The sequence below is a fragment of the Episyrphus balteatus genome, chromosome 2 (assembly GCF_945859705.1).
Source record: "Episyrphus balteatus chromosome 2, idEpiBalt1.1, whole genome shotgun sequence".
In the NCBI taxonomy this organism is placed as follows: domain Eukaryota; kingdom Metazoa; phylum Arthropoda; class Insecta; order Diptera; family Syrphidae; genus Episyrphus; species Episyrphus balteatus.
Window position 1 is genome coordinate 130,040,621 of NC_079135.1, and position 23,546 is coordinate 130,064,166.

Genomic DNA, 23,546 nt, shown 5'->3' on the forward strand with positions numbered 1-23,546 from the left:
GTTGAATGGATAAAGCAACTGCTAAAAAAAATAAGAACAAATATCATTCTCAATTAATAAAAATAAAAGTCAAATCACAAAAGCCAAATTAAATCTTCCCTACAAAAGCTGCGTTCCTTTGGAAATATTTATCTACTGCTTAGTACTTAAAGCTGCTTTGAACTACTTTTTCAGTATAGCAAAGGTAGTTGAAAGTAGTTTTAAGTACTAAGCAGTAGATAAATATTTCCAAAGGAACGCAGCTAAAATTAGCCGAGCTAAAATTAATTCAAGTTCAGCCAAATAGTGACCAACATTACATTCTCACAAAATTCCACACTTGAACGTTGATGTTTCTGGTTTAAATTTTTTCATACAATTACTCGTAACGCTACAGTTCAAACTGAAAACATTCCGCTCATTTAAGCCAAGTACTCAGCTGAGGCGAAACGAAATTTTTCATACAAAAAAAATACTAAAACGAAATTTTATTTTGTTTGTTCTTGTTTAAAACTTTTTTTTTTTAAACTTTTTCTCTTGAATTTTTTGATTTTTATTTATTGTTTTGACTTCGATCTAATACTCGATGGTATTTTTTCGTTAACATCTTAGCTGTTGGCTTTAGTGCCAGTTGTACAAACGTGGATCAGCCTTGGTTCAGGAATTTAACCCACCGATTTCGGCGGATTAGCTGCGGGTCAACTTCGGTTCAAGCATGAATGTGGCTTTTCCTACATATATGAACCTTGAACCAGTGCTACACTTCAGCCTTGATACCGATTTCAGAAAATAAAAGTTGCTGATCCACGGATTAAATATTTGTACAACTGGCCCTTAGAGACCTAAATCCACCTGCGTACTAAGCTTTACTTGGATACTGTCATAACTCAAAAATCACGAATTTTGAGCATTAATGCAAAAGTTATTGGAATAAAGTATAGTCTTTTAAAACTAACATACAAAAATAAGTCGATACTAAATTTTAAAACTCGTTTCCTGAAAAAACAGTATTTTTTTTAGTTATGACAGTATTCAAGTCAATAAGCGATTATATCTGAGCCATGCTTTTATCGACAAATCCGCATCCGATTATGCGTTTACTTTCTCTAAAGAAAAGGGGCTATTGAGACTTTAAGGAAATATGATTCTGAATTCTTTTGTTTTGATGAATAGTCATTCAAAAATTATGTTGCCAGTGAAAAAAACTATGCCAACTTTTCGTGAGTCGACTTTATCCGCAAAATATATCGCACGGCCAAAGTCAACTAGGATTCTTCTAAAGCCAACTAGGATTCACTCTAAGCCTTGTACGCTGTTGAAGTGAAACAAAACATTTGTCTAATACTACGTTTCCACCTATCCTAAATCCGAGATTTAGCTAAGTAGATTTAGCACAAATCTCGAGTTTTATTCTGAATCTCGGATTGAAAGTAGGCGACAATGTTAGATTTAGGGTAGCTGAATCCAAATCTAAGATTTAGCGAAGTAGATTTAAAATAAATCTCGAGATTTAATCTAAATCTACTTAGCTAAATCTCGGATTAAGCGTAGGTGGAAACATAGTATAACCCTCCAAAGTAAAAAAAAAACTCATTTGGTGTAATGGTGCAAGAAAAATGACGTGGGCAATTAACTGTGAATGACAAAGAACTTAAAATTATCCAAATACTCTATAAGAATTTCGTTGGCCAAGTTGCGAAAAATGCAACGAAAAGCATAACAGAAATTTTGTTTACGATTTCATTACTGTCACTTTAGTCACCTGCGATTTACGTTCACACGAGTCGAAAAGCTTCTGCAAAAATCGACTCATGAAAATTCGGCATAACCTGACTATTAAATCGGTTATTGGCATGGAGAAAAAAAAAATAAAGAAAAAAAATTTGAGTATTGGTAAGGCCCTATAACTGGAACTGTAAACGCCGTCGATGATCTTATAAATGAGATTATTTTTTTAATTTTATTTCTATTTAGATATTTTATTTTTATTTATTTTTGATTTATAAAATAAGTGTGATATTAGCCTTAAGCTATGAATACAGTTTGAGAGCAACTTGTCCATAAATTATCTCATTAGGTGTACGGCGTTACTCTGATTACGTTACGTCTGTCAATCAAATTCAAATGTCAAAAAATAATTAAACAAATTCAGAAACAAAAATAAAATATTTTTGTTTTTAAAAAACAAGCGTACAACAATTAAAGAACTTTTTTCAAAATAAATATCCAAAATTTAAAATTTCAACAAAATGAGAAATTGTTTCATTCCCGGATGTGACAAATTATGTAGAAATGAAGGAACAACAAAGCGAAAAATGTTTGTCGTTCCAAAGGTAAAAAGAATATACAATATAAACTTGTTTTTATAATTTCTCCAAAAAACCACAATAAAATTTACATTTACCCCCAAGGACAAAGAAACCCTCGAGGCTTGGTTAAAAGTTTTACCAAAAAACCGAGAACTCAAAGCCCATGACAAAGTCTGTGAAAGGCATTTCAATGAAGACGACATTAGTACAACTTTCGACAACAACATAAATGGCTTGATCTATAAAATGGAACGTGGAAGACCTAAATTGAAACCAAAAGCTGTTCCTTCTCGTAATATGGAATGTTGTAATGAGGTAAGGGATCAGGGCAAGAGTACGATAACTAAGGCGGTAAAAAATACTACAGTAAAACCCGCTTAAGTGAAAGAGAAATTGTGACATTTTGCCATTTCACTTAAGCGGGTTTGACTATAACGGAATTTTGTGGAACAGTCAAATACAAGCATTTTTTACTATTAACTTTAATGTCGTTTTCTATTGACGAATCTCAGAATGAGATTTGTGAATTTGACAGCTGAAAGGGGGGGTGAAGAGGGGAAATAGTGGACAAATCTCAGATTTCATGATCTATTTGCGTCCTGAGATTCAAAAAAATGACAAAAAAATGAATCTGAGATTCAAGAATCTGATTCTGGATTTTTATCAAGATTCACGCATACAAACACACGCACTTTCACATTGACTCCTCTGTTTGACATTTGTCTGAACATTTGTTGTTGTTTTATTTTTTTTATACGCACAGATTTCGCACACAATTACAAAACTAGATTTCATATTCTATTTGCAGTGGAAAATCTGAGAATTTTACACAAAAATCTCAAAAGTCAATAGAAAACGACATAAGAGAGGGTCTATCTCCCTCCGTTTAGGAGGGAGAGGCAATTATCTAAAAAAGAACTAAAATAAGGTCTGTTTGGGTTCTTTTTGGACAAAAATATGAAACCTGTCAAATTTTAAAGAGTGGGGATGAAATCCTCTCAGAGAAAGAAAAATTGTGTAAAAGTTGGCACAAAATTTTCTGCTACTTTTTCTACAACAACAAAAAAATGTAAACAACAACACCGATTGAAAAAAAAAATAAAGAAAGGAAAAATATCAAAACATTTTGTTTTGTTTTACAAACCTTTTTTTTATTCATTTATATAGGTACTATACAGGGTGTCCCACAGTCACCGCCCCAAATGAAAACCATGGATTCCTGAGGTTATTTTAAGTCGAAAAACTTAAGAGGTAATTTTCTCGTTTTCGTCCCGTTTTCGAGTTACCAAGGTTTTTATGATTTTTGCTCTCTTGTCCTTTAACTGGCCTTATCTTTGCCAAACTACGTTTGATTTGAAAGATTTTTTTTGCAACCAATCAAGAATTTATTGCAATTTAAGTTCGTCTCAAAACTTTTTTTTCTGCGAACAACCGTTTCTCCACAATTTTGCATCAAACACAATTTTCTTCGTTTTTTAAGTTGTTTTTTACACTTTCATATCATTTAAGTCAAAAAAACACGTTAATTAGTATTAATTTTTTGTGCTTTTTATTAAACCCCAGTTTATTTTCATAAAAAAATAGGTTTTATTTCATAAAAAAGGCTACTGAAAGTAATTAAAAAAAAAATAAACAAACTGAGTGAATTAAAAAAAAAATAATTTTTCAATACAAAATTAATTTAAATGAATTAAAACTATTTCTGAGCTTTATCTATTTATTCTTTTCTTAACCACAATTGATCAGAAAAAGTTTTTAATTCATTTAAATTAATTTTTTATTTAAAAATTATTTTTTTTTTCATTCACTCAGTTTGTTTATTTTTTTTTTAATTTCTTTCAGTAGCCTTTTTTATGAAATAAAACTTAATTTTTTATGAAAATAAACTGGGCTTTAATAAAAACCACAAAAAATTTATACTCATTAACGTGTTTTTTTGACTTAAATGATATGAAAGTGTAAAAAACAACTTAAAAAACGAAGAAAATTGTGTTTGATGCAAAATTGTGGAGAAACGGTTGTCCGCAGAAAAAAAAGTTTTGAGACAAACTTAAACTGCAATAAATTCTTGATTGGTTGCAAACAAAATCTTTTTAATCAAACGTAGTTTGGCAAAGATAAGGCCAGTTAAAGGACAAAAGAGAAAAAATCATAAAAACCGTGGTAACTCGAAAACGGGACGAAAACGAGAAAATTACCTCTTAAGTTTTTCGACTTAAAATAACCTCAGGAATCCATGGTTTTCATTTGGGGCGGTGACTGTGGGACACCCTGTATTATCAAGTTATGCATTCGTACAAAAAAAAAAGTTGAGATAACATTTTTCCATGACATTACGATGATAGACAATGCCAAAAAAGTTTGTCCCGGAAGTCCGTCTGTCTGTCTGTCAGTCTGTCAGTCTGTCAGTCTGTCAGTCTGTCAGTCTGTCAGTCTGTCAGTCTGTCAGTCTGTCAGTCTGTCAGTCTGTCAGTCTGTCAGTCTGTCAGTCTGTCAGTCTGTCTGTCAGTCTGTCAGTCTGTCTGTCTGTCTGTCTGTCTGTCTGTCTGTCTGTTTGTATAAGGAACTAGAGCCTAAACGGATGGACCGATTGACTCCAAACTTGCTATGTAGCAGTTTTTGGAGACTTTCCAGAAGGGTTTTTGGAATTAATTTTTTTGGACCAAAAATAACGGTACCTGTCATACAAAAATTTCGGAAAAGTTTAATTTCACGAAAACGGCTCCAACGATTTTGTTAAAAAAATTCAAATGTTAGTTTTTAAACAAGGTCTATCTTTTGAAGAAAAATTTTTTTTTTGAAAATCATTATTAACGGTACCTGCCATAGGACCGCTTTTTTCAAATTGGATTTTCTGCATTTCAACGAAATTTTTTATACAAAAGCATTTATATAATTTAAATATAAGCCAAAAATAAGATTTTGAAAAAAATGATTTTTGGATTTTTAAAAAAAATTTGAAAATTTTTTTTTTGAAAAATCAAATTTTCGAAAACTTGACATTAGTTAGTTCAGATACTGTTTTATTTTTTTGAAAAATTAATTTTATTTTTGTTTTGTATTTATATATGTACCTTAGGGTGGGTCAAAAAAAATCGAAATTCTTTTTTTTGATTTGGTACTCCGAAAAATCGATTGCTAGACACCTCTAGAATATACACACCAAATATGAGCTCTTTATATTAATGGGAAGGTCCTCCGCTTTGCAATTTTCCATTTTTACATCAAGCTTCTACTAAAAAAAAATATTTTTTTTATTAATTGACTTTTTAGCAAATTTCTTTTCGGATTCTTGTAGGAAATTGAACGCTCTACAAAAAAGGCCTTATACACTTTTTTCGTTTATCTAACCGTTGAATAGATATTTGAGGTAAAAAAATCGAGAAAATCTTTAAAAAATCGTTTTTTGGTCTTAATTTTGTAACAAACTGAAAAATTATAATCATCAAACGCGCAAGACATATTCTTGTTGGAAATTGACTGCTCCACAAAAAAGGTCTTGTTAACTTTTTTCATTAATTTAACCATTCTAAAGATATTAGAGGTCAAAGTTAAAAAAAATATAAAAACTTTTTATATTTTTAAGAAAATTCCAATTCACTGAAACTTCATTATTTTCAAATTAGCAAGATATATTCTTGTAGGGGCTTAAACGTTCTACAAAAAATTCCTTGGCATCAAATTGATTGCTTTAACCGTTTAGAAGATATTCGTATCCAAACCAATGCTCACTGATTTCAATAGTTTTCTTATGACCCGTATGCATTGCGATTTGGATACGAATATCTTCTAAACGGTTAAAGCAATCAATTTGATGCCAAGGAATTTTTTGTAGAACGTTTAAGCCCCTACAAGAATACGTCTTGCTTAATTGAAAATAATGAATTTTCAGTGAACTGGAAAATTTTTTAAAATATAAAATGTTTTCATAATTTTTTTTAACTTTGACCTCGAATATCTTTAGAATGGTTAGATTAATGAAAAAAGTAAACAAGACCTTTTTTGTGGAGCAATCAATTTCCAACAAGAATATATCTTGCGCGTTTGATGATTATAATTTCGATTTTTTTGACCCACCCTAATGTACCTACATTTCTTAAGTTTCTATATAAAAAGTCTTAAAAATTTCTTGAACTCTCAGAGCAAGTTCGTGCGACACAGTCGTGCATTTTATTTCATAAATCATTTATAAAATAAACACAAAAAATAAAAATAAAAACACAAAACATAGCCACATCGCCATGTTTGTACTTTGTTTTGTTCATTAAAAAATGTAAACACAAATTCAAAAAAAAAAAAAATGGAAAATATTAAAAACACATTGTATTATTTTTGAAACACTATTTTATTATATTGTTCATAAAATATTAATTTGTTTTGAGTATTACAATTTACACCACTAAAACGAAATAAATTAAAAAAAAAAAACAAGAAAAAAGCCACTCCACCATGTTTGTAGTTTGTTTTGTTTATGTTGTGCGACAAGAAAAAATAAAAAAAAAAAAAAAAACAGAGAAAGCACTACCTTTGACAGATTTCAGATTTTTGTCCGAAGAAATTTTTTGGGCAGAAATTCACAACTTTAAAAGTTACCTTTTTCAAAAGCCAAAATTTTACACTTAAATTTAAATTTCAAATCAAATTATTTCAATCAATAGTTTTAGCCCAGGCAAATTAGTAAATTAACTCGCATTTTTCGCGGGACTACATTTATCTTCTACAAATTTATTCATCACGAAATTTTAATAAAGTTAAAGTTATCGAAATAAATATAACTTTAGCCCCTATATAACATTGCATTTATTAAATGGAAAGCCAGTCTTATAAATAAACAAATAACAAAAGGATTGTATTTAACGGCCGATTTCTTCACAGAGTCCTAACGCTAATACCGGTCCTAGTCCTAAAGTTAGTACTCAAATCGGTATCAACTCATTTCTTCACTCAAGTACTAAGTCCTAGAACTGTCAATTTAGGACCGAGTACTAGTTAGGACTCGGTACTAGCTAGCTCCTCAAAATCAACTAGGACCTGGTTATTATACCAATCGTTAGTACTCAAATTGGTACCAAGTGATTTCTTCACACAAGTACTAAGCCCTAGTTCTGTCAAATTGGTACCGAGTATTAGTTAGGACTCCGTATTTGTTAGGACCTCAAAATCGGTAGTCTAACGGCTAGTACTTCAGTCAAAGCAATGGATTTCATATTTTTAACGCGATATTGCAGATTAATAAAGAAGAAAAAACGTAAACAAAGTATAATTTTCATTATGTTTTGTTTAAATTTGATGGATTTTGTGAATTTAAATTCAATTTGAAAATTTAAATGATCTGTAGTCCATATATAGCAGACTTTTTTAATTACTTGAAGGTTGTATCGATTGATAAGTGCGTTTTTAGTGATTTTAATTTTATGAAAGTTTTTTTTTTTAATTTACCAGACTTTTGGATTAAGTCCGCAGCAGATGTTGAGTGTATTTTTGCAAAGATTTTTAAATCGTGCTTATGATAAATACATATGTACAATCCTTGCAGTCAGTCTGTATTATTTCTTAAAAGCTCTGTTCACAAAAATACTAGAGGCGATTTGCAATCATATTGGAGGATCATATCACAAATTAAAATATCTGTGGGAATTTCCGTACTTTAAACTTAAGAGTTAAATTATTTCTATCGAGTCAGAATTCCTCCGGAGATTCACAATGGGGACCATTTATGCATTTGAAATATACATAATAATAATCACGAAATACCACGTTTTTAACAGCTTTTCTTTTATTTACACAATTAACATATGTACATCTCAATAAAAAATATATTTATTCGTTAAATTATTATGGTTTATAGTAATCCTTCTGCTTTTTTGGCAGCCTTTCTTGGCTGCATTTAGATAATTGAATGATCCCTCGCCATTTATGACATTGATTGACATTGATATTTTTGTTCTTGTCGATTCTTCATTCTTGACAATTCTTCATAAAATGTATTGAATTTGTATTTCTTGTCGGCTTTTTAATCTTCATAACATTTTCTCAATATTCATTTTAATTATTTGCTTTGTTTTCTATTTTTATTAAATTTTTTATTTGTTAAATTTGTGTTAAATTTGATTAAATGTAAAAAAAAAATATAACAAACTTCAATAAATTCTAAAAATGACAGTTAGACCAGTTTTATACGTATTAATTCTTAGGACCTCGTTGTGAACTTAGATCAGTTCCTATAAATGTGAAGAAATGCTCAGGTACTAACTTTTCGTTAGGACCGAGTACTAGTGCTAGGACCTGGTCTAGCTAGACCGGGTACTAAGCTGACTTAGGACTTTTGTGAAGAAATTGGCCGTAAAAGATATATAAGTTCAAAAACAAAGTTTTTGATAAGAATGATGAATATTGAAAAATAATTTTCAGATAGAAAATTATTAACTTTCTAAGCCCTGATTTTTCAATCATTCCTTTTTTTTTCAAATATTCCTTGGAAGCTCTTTCTGAGGTTTATCTGACTATTAAAAAATTTGTCCTCAGTATATAAAACAAAAAACAAGTAACATAATAAGTTCTTAACTTCAATATGTAGAAAATTCTTTATTAAAAATTGCGTATATCTGCTTTTGGAAGTATAATTGACATAAAGATCCTTGGGCATGACTGCTTCTATTTTCCAAGGTTTTTGCCGCTCGCTTCTTTTTTTTTCTCGGTCAATGTTTTTTTACACCCTTCTGGATTTGATTTTCGTTTTCTTAATTTTGAAACCGAACATACGAATGAAGACGCAAACTCTTCCAAAATATCCATTTCTGAAAACAAATTTAGATGAATACATAATACGAATATAATTACGATATCCTATTGTAATTTTTAAATTAAAATAATTACCAATTCACTTTTAAATATTTCGCGTCCAACGTTAACCTGATAAATTTTGTACTGAAAACGCCTTTTTGGAAGGAAAATTTTGTAAAGGCCATTTTGAAAACAACATTTAGGGTTCAATAGGCTGTTTTGGAAATAAAATCGGTTTTTGACAAAATTATTTTTGATTGAATTAGACGCGCGATTTTTGGTTATAGAAATCACCTCCTCATACACATGTCCTTAACATAAATGTAAATTTGTTGGTTTGATAGGATTTCGGGAGCAGCCGACCGTATTTATTCAATAGCTCCATTTATACTCATTTTAACCAAAAATAACCAAAAACAGATTTCACAATAAAATTATCTTAAAAATGATATACAAACGAATTTCGTGAGTTAGTTAAATTATAAGTTGGTCGAAGCCCGGGTTTGTATCGCAAGGTGAAGGCAAAATGACATTGTTTCAAATATCTAACAAACTTTTCAAGAATGAGTTATAGCACTCTAATTATCTGTAAAATGAACCCTTAATCGTTATTTTAACCATCATATTGTAGAAGGAACCTAATGTCATTCCATAAAAAAACATTTTGTCCTGCCAAAAATGCGATTTCATGCCCATATTTTGATTAATTTGCCTATTTTTGAAATAATCGAATTCAAAGTAAAAAATAAAAAAATCTTGAAAAACGCACTGAATACTACTTTTCTTAAGACTTTGGACTTCAATACAAACTGCCTCAATTGATTCCTAATCAAACACTGAAAACCATATGTTTCTATGCCTCATGGTTTTTGAAAAAATTGAAAAACACCAAAACTACTTATTTATCAGATTTTTAATTTTTTAACTGTTTTCGATAAATTTATTATTATTAGAAATTTTTTTTATTGAAATCCACAGTCCTTACAATTACAATTGTATTCAAGTTTAAAAATTAACTTGATTTAAAAATTAAAATAAAGTGTGAAATTTTGGCTTTTGAAAAAAGTAAGTATTTTTTTTTATTTTGAGTCATTTTTTTTAGAAAATTGCCCCTCCCTTCTAAACGGATGATAGATAGATAGTAAAAAGTATTTGTATTTGACTCCTCTTCTAATTTTCATCGCCTTAGTTATCTTACTATCTACGGGATTATTTTTGAAATAACCTTGAAATCTCTTAATTTTTGTTTTCTCTCAGCGGACTCAAAAACGCAAACAAACCATCATCCTCAATGAAAAAAACAAAATCCGGGTTTTGGAAATGAACGAAGATAACACAGAAATTCACCCTTCCGGGGATCTTGAAGAGCAAGAGCTGGAAATTGACGGCGAAATCCAAGATATTACAGAAATTGCTTTGAAAGACGACAATGTCGGTTACGAAGTTACCGAAGAAACTTCGGAAGTAAATGAAGTCCAAGTGCCAACAGAAGAACAAGTTCAGGAGCTCTTTGAGTCCCTCTACGATGATATCTACGAAGTAGAATTGCCCAACACTTTGTGGGGAGTCCATCGATGTCCAGAACATAGTTCGATATTCTTTTCCTTTGTCGATCCAAGTTTGCTGAGGACAACAAAGATGATCTCGATTTCGTCCCAAGGTGATATCAAAATCTTGCTGGGTAATCGTTTGATGAGCGAACAAAGTCTCATGGCTGAAGTCACTACCCTCGAATCGCTGACTAATATGATCAACGATATTGATCAAGTTTTGCTGTGTTCGAAAATGTTTGATAATGGATTTTGTGAAGTTTCACTCAAAGATTCATCGTCGGAAATATGTGAACCATGTGCACAATTTGGTCATGAATGAAAGGCGTTTATTTTATTTGTTTCTTTCTTATTTTTATTAATTTAGTTTAAACATAGGATTTTTTTGTATTATAAGTTAACACAACAAATAAACAAGCACAACTTAAAGATAGATTTATGTAATATTTTCTAACACAATTATTCTATTGACACTGAGACAAATTATGTCTTAATTGGTGGGTCTTCTTCCTTTTCTAGGTGTTTCATGTAAGCTAAGAATATTGTCCATAATAGACTGCACATTGAAATGAATGGTACTCGATTACGTTCGGGGATGAGGGAGAAGTTGATTGTTGCCAAGAAGGGCCAAACACATACGGCCACCTGGAAAGAAAAGAACAAAAATTAGAAAGAAAAATTAATAGTTTAAAGGCAAAGAAGTTTTTTTTTAATTTGCTTCTTTTATCCAACATTCTAACTACACGAAGTGATTAAAAAAGAACTCAAAAAATACTATCGATTGATAGTAGATCGATACTAAATTTAAAACTCGTTTCCTGAAAAACCAGTTTTTTTGAGTTCAAAAAAATTAGCGATATGTCGGTTAGTGTAAACCCGTTGTGAACTTTTTATACGATTTCTTCGCCTGACGGCCTCCCTGAATGTGCTCGAAAGCAAAAAATGCAATCCATAACGTCGGCATAGAGTGTAAACCTGCTAACTCCCACCTCTAACTCCACATAAGAATGATTTCCAAAATTGATTAAAAATACAAAAAGCTTACAAATCTTATCAATTCTTTTACATTTAATAGTATGAAATGTAAGGAATAACTTTATGCTGGCTTGAATTTATTCAAACATTTAGAAATATTTTATTTTTTAACCATTTTGTCACGAGTGTAAAAGTGGAGCTAGCAGGTTTACACTCTAAGCTGACGATAAGAAAGTTTATCCCTTTTCCCTTTGTTATTAATCGCACAATAATTTCTTAATAAGAAAAGAAATTATTTGCTTTCATTGTTTAATGATTCTTGTTAGGGGATATCACGTGATATTCGTTAATAGTGGAGTAACTAAAGCTCAAAAAATGGCAATACTAGGGAACCCGGCCGAACAGCTTAGATTTTGATGATCTTTTTTTTCAAACGTAGGTAATTAAAAATACCTTAAAGTCTATAGATTAAAAATTGCCGGTGTTGCCGTTTTTTTAAAATTTAATTGAAGATTTTTGTGAACAAAAAACATTTTTTTTTCAAAAATTTTGTTTAAATTTCATAAATTAATTGATGCCAAAAGTTTGTCTAGCAAATTCAAGGACAAAAATATATAGTAAGGGACAATCTCCCATCGTTCAAGCGATAGATTTTTTTCGTATTATAAAATTCATTTATTTTCAAATTTTTTTGGCCACATTTATTATGATTTGAAATTATAAAAGGAAATGTCAAAATGTAGTAAAGTTTATGAAAAAAATTTAAAAGTATTTAATTTTCGAAGAAATTTTTGTTAAAGAAGTTTTGAAAAAAATTGAACTTATTTTTTTTTTTAAGTTCAACATTTAAATACTAAGTTATTTCTTATTCATTCATTGTTGAAAGTTAGATAGCAAAAGTTTTAAGTTCTTATTTGCCAAAGTCATTGAGAAATTCAATTATTTCAATGCAAAAATTCAGTTTTTATCAAGAAAATCCGATGAAATTGAAGTAATTTTAATATTTTATTTCAAAACTGTAATATATATTACCTTTTCCTCTTCGGAATTCAACTGATAATATTGATGGCCAAAAAAAATTTTCTAAATAAAAAAAGCCATTTAAAATTTTTTAACAACGTTTTTTTTCCAAAATTTTGAGTTGAGGACTATTCTTTCAAAAACTCTTGATTAAATTTATTGGATTTAAATTTTTCAGACAGAAATGAGATTCTGGCTTTTTAAAAACGTGTCTGTAAATATTGTAGGTGTTGCCGTTGTGTTCAAAATATTTTTTTTGTGTTTGAAGTCAGTTTGTGAGAAAATTGCTACATACACAAAAAATTATTTAAAATAAGGCTCTAACGATTTAAAATTTTTGTTTCTAAAAATTCTCTGTTGTACCAGCAATAAAATCGCATGCTTTTTTCGAAGGTCAAAACAATTTAAAGAGACGTTTTTGTAACTTTAAGCAAAATTTTACATTATTTTTTAAGTTATAATTTTTAATTTTCTTGAAAAAAAAAATTCTTTTTAATTCTTACAACAGAGCAACTAAGCTATTGTATCGTAGAAATTTGCTTTAACCCCAAAAAAAATGCATTTTGGTGCAAAGTTCTCTTCATAAAAGTGGTGAGGTGATGCAAATTTGGTTTTAAGCTGTTAAGATTAGTCCCTATCAATCTTCATAAAACAAACAATACATCTGCGTGCAAGGTCAAATGACGGTTTGACTGAAGTTATATTGCTTTTTTTCTATTTTAAGCGATTGGTAAAAATAAACGCGAAAATTTACCGATGAAAAGTTTTGGGTTTTATAAATCAGTCGACTCCCTCTAAGTCCAACTCCCTTTAAGTCGAATTTCCCTCTAACTAGAATTTTCCTCTTACTCGAATTTCCCTCTAACTCGAACCAATTTTTGTGTCCCGTGAAATTTCGACTTAAAGGGAGTCGACATAAGTGATTTTTTTTTTTAGAAAAATTATTCATGTTGTAGATTTATTACGAATATCGAAATATATGATTGTTATCCAATATATGATTGTGGATTGTGATTGTTTTTTTTTTTGAGATTCGTAACTAATCTACGAATAGAATTGAATTATCCAATATATGATCGTGATTGTTTTTTTTTTTTTTTTTTTGAGATTTGTAACTAATCTACGAATAGAATTGAATTCATAATGATGTTGTAACTCATAAAAAACACAAAAATCAAAAGTTACCTTATAAGTTGGTGGGACCTTATTTGCAACTTCAGCAAAAGCTTCTCGTAAAGTTTTCATTTCTAGTAAACTCATGATAAAGAAGAAACACGTCATTGCTGCTGGAGTGTAGGAAATTTGTTCAACTGCTGCTTTAATTACACCAGTACGGAATGATGTTACTGGCCACATTGCAGATGATAATCTAACCCAGCCATAAAGTGTTGGTGCAACAAAGAATCCACCATATAAACTAAATCTCAGACATCTCCACCAATCATAAGAACCTGTAAACAAATATGTAACTTTTATAATATTTAATTATAAAAGAAAGATATAAAGTCGAATTATTCTATGTTTTACCCCAACTTTTTCCTTCAATTGTTTGTTGTATAATGCTGCTGGTTGGCCAAATGAGACTATATGACACCATACCCCTCACCATTGGATACTTTGTGGCTAATACTTTGAATTTGCTGAATAATGTTGTCATTTTGAATTTCTTCCTGTGTTTATTTATTACTGGAAAATAAAAACATGGCACGTGTTATTAATGAGACACTACCCAATATGTTCGCACTAGAATACTATTTAGAATACTATTTCCCCAGAGCACGCTTTCGTTCTAGATATTTATATAGACTTTTTTGTAATTAAAAACGAAATCACCTGAAAAGTCATACATTTTTTAAAGATTTCTTGGACATTTATATTTAACATTTTGACTAAAAAAAAAGTTACTCATACACCACAGTGAACCAAACAATATACTTTAAACTGAGCAAATATTTCAACTATATTTGTTGGGTGTATAGATCTGCATTAATAATCGTAATTTGAAGTCATAGAAATGCAATTTACTATCATTGTTTGATGATTTAATGAAAATACTTTACCAATTTATTTTGAAAACTCAAAAGGAGTAGTTACGAATAACACGCTGCTGGTTATCCAAGTACGTGCTTAGTTATCAAGTATTAACTAAGTTTTGGTACCTATCTAATCATCTCTAAGTATATTATTCTAACTGCAATGAGTATTATTTTTAAAACAGATGCTCACAAAACAGATGTTCTCTTTTAAGCACGCAACATTGCACAATAATTGTTTTAAATTAATTCTAAAAAAAAGTTCCTATTTCTTACTCTACTTATTCTTACATCGTTCAGACGTGTGTCTAATTTTAATGTCTCGTGATAACTGCACTTCAGAGAGAAGTGAATAGACATGGTGACCATTTTTAAGAAGTTCCAAAAGTTTTAAGTTGTTCCGTTACAAGAGCATAATTTTTTTAAATTCTAGTTAAGAGTTTTCCCTCAAAAACAGGAGTGAAAAATCACATCAATACAAGTTTGATTAAAAAGAAGACTTATTTTTAAATCCTAACAAAAACATGTAAACATGTTTAAAAAAAGGAGTCAAGCTTTTCTATGTTTATAAGACATCCATTTACTGTTAATTCATATAATTTTCATTTCAATGTTCAATATTGTAAATATTAATCATTCAAATCATTATCAGGGGCCCGTTTAATAATTTTTTTTTATTTTACGACGTTTTCTTCAAAGCGCCTAAATAATTTAACAAAATTAATTCAACGACGTTTATGGTTGCCAACTCACTTCATTTAACGTTATTTAAATTTCTCAATTATTTTATTAATAAAATTTTTTCTATATATGTTTGGAAATACAACAACGACTTTTTATTTATCTTTGATCTTATTATTTGCTCAGTTTTAATACCTTTGTTCGTTTATCTGTTCAACGTTTACTGCGGTCTTCGGACAGTATGAGCGCCTCAGAATAAATAAACAAAGCTGAGATTTGTTAAAATTATGACATATAATTTTAAGACTGATACTTTACAATAGTGCGAAGTCACACCCACAAACAACAAGGATGAAAAAATGGTCCTACATGTTGGAATTAAGACTCACTCAAAAACCACTGATATATAAAAGACATCATATCTTAGAACTTGGTGCTTTTTATATTATATGCATAAAGTTTAAAGTTTCTATGAATGATTCTAAGAATCTAATTAATCTTCTGTTTCACTGATTTATTTCAGTATTTAACGAACTAAATCATTAAATTATCTTTATTACGCAGACATGGAACTTCCTCTAATAACTGTACATTGAATTTAATTTGAAATTTAACAATTTGTTTACAATTGTGATTATGATCGGAGAACAAAGTGAGTTGTCTGTGGCTTATTGACTGTTTTAGCTCCGACGATGAAGTCAAAACTATTCATTTCGAAGCTCAATTTATCATAATAGAATCGACAATAACTTCACGTTTTCAAAGTCTAAGTTTGAAGTTGTTAAAGGCTTTGTTATTATTACCGAAGACCAACTAGTACATTGCAAAATAATATCACTAGAGAAATCAAATACAAAAGCACCCTTACAAGCCATTCAAACATTTAAGATATCTTTTATGAAATTGTTATTTTAGTTTGGTTTAAGTTTTACTAGCTTAAAAAGCAATAAATGCCAAAAAAAAGTCTATAGTGAAACTTGAAACGTGGAAATGACTCATTCACGATACGATTTCGAATGAGGACCTTTTTGAGGTCTAAAAATCAAACATAAAATTACTACTATAATATCAATAAACACAAGTTAAAGTCTCATAAAAACTGTCAACAAACTATCCTTTTCGTATTCTACAGAACATTTTCACGAAAGCCACTGTTGCCAATGACGATGACGTAAGAATTCACAAATTATAATTTAAAATATTCCTCCGTATTTTTTATAAACAACTACACTCATTATGTTTACGAAACATAACTTAAAAATAACCAAACAATTTCCTGTTTGTATTCACAAGAAACAAATTTAATTTCTAAGTAGTGAAAAATAACACTTTTCATTAGGATGGTCACCACAACTTAAGATAAAGTCCATATTATTCATTGTCAATGTTCGATTGATATTCTATTTCTTTGTCAGGTGCAATGTAAATTCTCAAGGCCGTAATTGAGACAATTTCAAAAATCACACACAAATTAAGTTTTCCATTAAGTATCTTTAGAATCAGAGAGGAAGTCGATTATTTTGATGCTTGACTGATTATATCACTTTAAAATCTTTAGATTTTTTTAAAAATTTATCCGTAACTTTTTAGCTAAATCATAATGCAATAGTAAAATAATTATTATTATTAAATAATTTTTAACGGAATGCGAAAAAAAAAATTCTTACAGCGACACGTTCCCGAACTGCTAGACCACACGAATGATTTTTATCTCAATTTGAAATTTATTTATTTACATGCAAAACCAAAAGATAGAGCTTGCGAAAGTTTTTTTTTTTTCTCTAGTTCAGATAGTTTGCCAATTATACAACTATCTATACAAAAACAGCTACTATTTTATTTATTGTTGTAAATTTTATTAATAAATCGCTTGACTAAGAATCGTCGTTATTCGCGTTCATGATTCTGTGGTAGCGATATTCCTCTGTTGGGGGAAAAAGCTTATGAAATAATGATGCTGCAAGGTGGTGCATCTGTGATTGTTGTGTTTTTGACGAAATGATTCTCGTCTCATGCGTTCGTCAAGTAATTACGCATAGATCGAGACAAGCAGACTGATAGATACTTTAGTTGATTTATGTTTTTTTATAGTGTTTTCTTTGGGAAAAATTCGATAAATAGCCTTTATTCAATGGAAATTTCTCTTCTATGAAGCCATAAGAATTTTAATACAAACATTTGGTGGAAAAATAATATTGAAGGCCGAGGACTGATGGCTCATAACAATTATTATGCAATAAAGGAAAAAGAAAATTTTTGTTTGTTTCATTTCTTGTGTCTTACAAAATAGTGGGCGAACATGAAAAGATATAAATATTTCGCCAATTTTGTATAGGCATACGGATATAAATTTTGGCATTGATACTCGTATTTTGTAGGAAAAACAGTCACCGCAAAAAAAATGATGCAGATAGTTCAAAAAATTAAGTAAAAAACACTAGCAGATAAGAAGACTATCAAAACATCTTCGATATTAAGAAATAAAATGCACGACTGGGTCGCGCGAACTTGCTCTTAGAGTTCAAGTTGCTTAAATTTGTAAGACTTTTTATATAGAAATTTGGAAAATGTAGGTACCTACTATATGGGTAAAAAAAATAAAATAAAATTTAAAAAAAAATAAAATAAAATCTGAAATCAAATTGCCCTCCAAAACAAGTATGCAGTTTTGATTGATATGTTAAGATGCATTTTTAGAAAAAAAATTTTCAAAATCGTTAGAGCCGTTTTTTTAAAAACCTAATTTTTTATAAATATTTTTTTGGAAAAAATGTTTTAAAATAAAATTGATATGCCATTTTGTAGAAATCACTAATCTACATCTAAAAACAAAATTTCAAAAAAATACAATGTCCCGTTTTCGAAAATTTGATTTTTCAAAAAAAAAAATTTCAAATTTTTTTTAAAAATCCAAAAATAATTTTTTTCAAAATTTTATTTTTGGCTTATATTTAAATTTTATATTTGCTTTTGTATAAAAAATTTCGTTGAAATACAATAAGCAATTTTGCAGAAAATCCGATTTGAAAAAAGCGGTCCTATGGCAGGTACCGTTATTAATGATTTTTTCTTCAAAAGATATACCTTGTTTAAAAACTAACATTTAAATTTTTTTAACAAAATCGTTGGAGCCGTTTTCGTGAAATTAAACTTTTCCAAAATTTTTGTATGACAGGTTAGTTTTGGTCCAAAAAAATTAATTCCAAAAACCCCTCTGGAGAGTCTACAAAAACTGCTACATAGCAAGTTTGGAGTCAATCGGTCCATCCGTTTAGGCTCTAGTTAATTATACAGACAGACAAACAGACTGACAGACAGACAGACAGACAGACGGACTTCCGGGGCCCACTTTTTTGGCATTCTCTATTATCATAATGTCATGGAAAAATGTTATCTCAACTTTTTTTTTTTATACGAATGCATAACTTGATATATAGTACCTACATATATCGCAAGTAAAAATGATAATAAGGTATAGTTGCATCATTAACTCATAGTTTTTACTTGCGATATAGGTACTATATATCAAGTTATGCATTCGTACAAAAAAAAAAGTTGAGATAACATTTTTCCATGACATTACGATGGTAGACAAAGCCAAAAAAGTGGGTCCCGGAAGTCCGTCTGTCTGTCTGTCTGTATAAGGAGCTACAGCCTAAACGGATGAACCGATTAATGTCAAACTTGGTATGTAGCGTTATTTGGCGACTCTCCAGAGGGGTTTTTGGAATTAATTTTTTGGACCAAAAATAACGGTACTTGTCATATACCGATTTTAGTAAAATTAAAATATCTCGAAAACGGCTCCAACGATTTTGTTTAAAAAATTCAAATGTTAGTTTTAAGCTACGGTCTATATTTCAATGAAAAAATTTTTTTTTGAAAATCATTATTAACGGTACCTGCCATAGAACCGTTTTTTTCAAATTCTAATATCTCCGAAATTTCTTATTCGATTTCAACGAAACTTTTTGTGAAGAAGCATTTATATAATTTAAATATAAACCAAAAATAAAATTTCCAAAAAAATAATTTTTGGATTTTTAAAAAAATTTTGAAATTTTTTTTTTGAAAAATCAAATTTTCGAAAACGGGACATTGAATTTTTTTGAAATTTTGTTTTTAGATCTTGATTAGTGATTTCTACAAAATGGCATTACAATTTTATTTTAAAACTTTTTTTCCAAAAAATTATTTATAAAAAATTGTTTTTTAAAAAACGGCTCTAACGATTCTGAATTTTTTTTTTTTCTAAAAATGCACGTTAATATATTAATCAAAACTGCATACTTGTTCTGGAGGGCAATTTAATTTCAGATTTTATTTTTTTTAAAACCAATTTTATTTTTTTTTTCCAAATTTCTATATAAAAAGTCTTAAAAATTTAAGCAACTTTAACTCCAAGAGCAAGTTCGTGCGACCCAGTCGTGCATTTTATTTCTTTTATAATCAAAGAAAATGATCCACTTGTTGCTTTTACATGCAGTGCGAATCTCAATAAATTGTCAATCAATTGTCATGGGGCATAGAATTTTATAGATTTTTAAGATAACAGATGGTAATTTGGGGGATTAAAAATAGAAACCAAATATCCTGCTATCAGTAAAAATAGGTATACCTACTTAATGCAAAAATTGTGTGCATTTTTGTTTTCTGCTGGTGTTTTACCTCTTTATTCTTGAAAATATTTTGCATACTTCTTAAAATAGTTTAATTGATCTATGAACTATCAAATTGAGTTCAGTTTTCAATTTTTTGAGAAGAAATAGTCAAAGTAAATTTGACTTGGCACGCTTTCCCGGAATACTTTCACAGCTAAAAAACTGAAATTTAAATGGTTTAAGAAAGTGTTCAGTCAATTTTACATACAGTAAAACCCGGATAAGTACCTCACTTTAAATGTCCCATGTTGATAGGCACTAAAACAAAATTACTTTGAAAGTTTAAAATAGCTAACTAGTTAATTTCTAACTTCAGTAGAATTTTTGAATTTTAAAGCGGTTAAGGAAACGAAATTTTTCTTACAGTTCAAACTTGTTTCAAACGTGTACTTAAAAGAATTTTTTGCAAGTAAATTCAATTATAAGTATTTGAAAAGCCAGGCAATTAAGCGGGGAGGGCAGTTAAGCGAAAGGTACTTAAAAGATGAATTTTATGTGAAAAAATCCTTAAAATTTTGGTTCTAAAAAAACAAAGGTACCTAAGCGGGTAAGGCACTTAAGCGAGGGGCACTTATCCGGGTTTTACTGTATTTCTTTTCTAAACACATCTTAAATTCTTTATAAATTTGTACAAATAAGATGATATCATCATTTCTATATTTTAACAAAAGTTGTATTGAATTAATACAGGGCCCAAAAATAAAGGAAAATGAATAGGTAATTTTCACTCCATTCTAATGTGCATATGTAAAGAAATCCTTTTAAATATTAAAATCACATATAGTTATGAATTAAATTTGATTTTTTCTGTTTTCCAACAAGGGTCATCATACATATGTATGTAAATCAAGGATCAAGGTGGTCTTTATATTGCTTTTTGTCGAAATTCCACGGTGGATGTACATCAATTAGTTCTAAATAGCGAAAAAAAATTCTTCAATTTTTGCGAATTTTTATTTCAACTGCCTAGTCTCCCGGTACAATCCGGAAAACCCCATATAAAATTAGAAAATTACCTTAAAAAAAATCAAAGGAAATGACGTATTTCCAACCGGATGGCGGCTATCCAACTCCATGTCCCAAATAAGGACCACCCTAATGTACATCCAGTTTTCAAAATTAAAAAAGCTGTCAGTGTGGCGTATGTGGAACATTTTGTTTTTTAAATTGAAAAATTTAAAGAATTAATAAATTTCGATAGAATGACAAATCGTCGGTGGAAAGCAAAATTGTTCTAAATCCACTTTTTACTGAAAATGAGACAATGATGCAGTTTTACTAATTTGAGGCTGCTTTTTCCGAATTTGAAAAGCGTTTTTGTCTAAAAAATCTTTCCAGCAGTTAATATAATTTAATGGGACATCGAACAATAAAAACAGGTGGGTAAGTATAGCCTTCTGAAAATGAGATTCAAGTATTCTTGATTGTTCTGAGTCGCATCCTATATTGTTCTAAGTCCTTTTTATTTAAGGAAAGTGCGTAGGTACTTGTTCTATGTCCAATTTTGGATTTTTAGTTTTTAAAAATATTAAAAAATTGTATGTACATTAGGGTGGGTCAAAAAAATCGAAATTCTTTTTTTTGATTTGGTACTCCGAAAAATCGATTGCTAGACCCCTCTAGAATATACACACCAAATATGAGCTCTTTATCTTAATGGGAAGGTCCTCCGCTTTGCAATTTTCCATTTTTACATCAAGCTTCTACTAAAAAAAAATAATTTTTTTATTAATTGACTTTTTAGAAAATTTCTTTTCATATTCTTGTTCAATTTCCTACAAGAATATGAAAAGAAATTTACTTTTAGTCAATTAATACAAAAATTATTTTTATTTTTTTTAGTAGAAGCTTGATTTAAAAATGGAAAATTGAAAAGCGGTGGACCTTCCCATTAAGATAAAGAGCTCATATTTGGTGTGTATATTCTAGAGGGGTCTAGCAATCGATTTTTCGGAGTACCAAATCAAAACAAAGAATTTCGATTTTTTTGACCCACCCTAATGTACATATTTGTATATACGAAGTATATATTTTTCGCCGACGAAATGATGATGCTGAGCATTTACTTTCTAGCACAGTCAAATAAGACAAAAACTGATGGTACTTTAGAAAAATTATTAACAACAATTATTGTATTTTATTGTTCCTTGAAGTCTAAAGTATAAAAATACAAAAGTGGCGTATTTCACCTCACTGCGATTCTCCACCATTCCCTTGTCTGCCCTTGTCTCTCTGCAGAGATATCAGTTAAGTGTTAAACTTTAAGAGTTTCCCCTTTTCGTTATGCTATTAATATCTTTTAGTCGGAAAATAAATGTAAATACCTTGCCAAAAAGTCATTTCACGTGTAAGATTCTACTAATAAAAAGGATAGAGGCCAGCAAGGGAACTGACTTCTGAAACTTTTCTTGGCATCTATCTTTTTATTAGTGACTTAATGAAGTCAGAAGTAAGCTTATGATATTTTTTTTAATAAATACTAATAAAATATGTCATTCAGCTTTAAAAGTCACTATGGCGTATGCGTAACTTTTTTTTTCAATGAAGTAATATTTCCATGGAACCATGGCACATAGTATATGGTTTGAAAGTAATTATTTTTTAACGATTTTCACTAAATTAAGATGTTGTTTATGCAAAGAAAGCTGTAGAATTCACTACTTCTATAGTTACGGTGACCATATTTCTAGGAGCGAAACCCGGGACAAATAAAAAATTTGTTGGATCGTTTTGAACACATTGTTTAAAAAAAAAATATATAATGAAATGAGTTTTCATGATTAAGAAATAAAGAATTTTAATTTAATTTTTCAATTTTTAATGTGTCCTTAAAAGTTTTAGCTGGGTTCTTTGCTCGAAAAAAACTTTTCCTTGTGTTGCATTTTAACCTGACAAACACAAGCTGGAAGTAAATAATTGACGAAAATTTTTTAAAAAGTAATGCTTTTATTCGAAAAATTAGAAAAACAATAATTTTCTAACCACTGTTTTCCCGTACAAAGTATTTAAAATTTTGAATACAAAACCAGTGAATGTGGAAATACGGGACAATCACTGGACAAATTACAAAATACGGGACACTTATACGTCCCGGGTTTCTTAAATAAAAACCCGGGACAAGCTAAAGAAATACGGGACAGTCCCGGGTAAACCGGGACGGATGGTCACCGTATCTATATTAGATACGCTGCTACTTTTGTTGCAAAACTCTTTTATAGTCTTTTAGATTTTTTTTTCGTAAGCATAGCGTGTTGGCCACTGGTTTCAGTTAAACACTTTGTTTTAATTCAGCGTACGTACAACGGCTGATGAGCTGCCAAGTAAAGTAGTTTAAGAAAAAATAAATTGATGAGAAGTTTCAATAGTTAATAAATATAGATATGAACATAATTTTCTATTAAAATCTTAATTATTTTATTTTTTAATAAACAGTTTGAAGAAAATAAATAAAATATACATTTACATTCTTAAAAACTATCCAATTATTTATCTAACTGTTATCGAACTTTATTTTTTTTTTTACAAAACAATATAATAAATGCTTTATTTTTTTGT

General features: G+C 29.5%; 2 protein-coding genes across 4 annotated transcripts; one reads left to right on the forward strand and one right to left on the reverse strand.

The window, feature by feature from the left end:
• The first annotated feature begins 2,097 nt into the window (after nt 1-2,097).
• Nucleotides 2,098-11,049, forward strand: LOC129910731 (uncharacterized). Its single transcript, XM_055988221.1, has 3 exons — nt 2,098-2,312; nt 2,391-2,603; nt 10,329-11,049. The coding sequence occupies exons 1-3, from the start codon at nt 2,229-2,231 to the stop codon at nt 10,941-10,943; spliced, it is 912 nt and encodes a 303-aa protein (XP_055844196.1). The 5' UTR covers nt 2,098-2,228; the 3' UTR covers nt 10,944-11,049.
• A 44-nt stretch (nt 11,050-11,093) lies between these two features.
• Nucleotides 11,094-17,105, reverse strand: LOC129910732 (mpv17-like protein). Of its 3 annotated transcripts, none has more exons than XM_055988224.1 (4): nt 16,998-17,105; nt 14,144-14,302; nt 13,802-14,067; nt 11,094-11,266 (listed from the first exon to the last, which is right to left on the reverse strand). In XM_055988224.1, the coding sequence occupies exons 2-4, from the start codon at nt 14,271-14,273 to the stop codon at nt 11,105-11,107; spliced, it is 558 nt and encodes a 185-aa protein (XP_055844199.1). In that variant the 5' UTR covers nt 14,274-14,302; nt 16,998-17,105; the 3' UTR covers nt 11,094-11,104. The 3 variants fall into 3 exon arrangements, with proteins under 3 accessions (XP_055844199.1, XP_055844197.1, XP_055844198.1); XM_055988222.1 differs by having other exon boundaries at nt 13,802-14,085; XM_055988223.1 differs by lacking the exon at nt 16,998-17,105 and adding an exon at nt 14,677-14,839 and having other exon boundaries at nt 13,802-14,085.
• Between the last annotated feature and the right edge of the window lie 6,441 nt (nt 17,106-23,546).

Excerpts from the sequence above, each read along its gene's own strand:
- LOC129910731 (XM_055988221.1), top strand. The coding sequence starts at position 2,229 with ATGAGAAATTGTTTCATTCCCGGATGTGACAAATTATGTAGAAATGAA. Across the intron at positions 2,313-2,390 it reads AAATGTTTGTCGTTCCAAAG|GACAAAGAAACCCTCGAGGC; the intron begins GTAAAAAGAATA and ends TTTACCCCCAAG. Across the intron at positions 2,604-10,328 it reads ATATGGAATGTTGTAATGAG|CGGACTCAAAAACGCAAACA; the intron begins GTAAGGGATCAG and ends GTTTTCTCTCAG.
- LOC129910732 (XM_055988222.1), bottom strand. The coding sequence starts at position 14,273 with ATGACAACATTATTCAGCAAATTCAAAGTATTAGCCACAAAGTATCCA. Across the intron at positions 14,086-14,143 it reads AATTGAAGGAAAAAGTTGGG|TTACATATTTGTTTACAGGT; the intron begins GTAAAACATAGA and ends ATATTATAAAAG. Across the intron at positions 11,267-13,801 it reads AGGTCCCACCAACTTATAAG|GTGGCCGTATGTGTTTGGCC; the intron begins GTAACTTTTGAT and ends TTTTCTTTCCAG.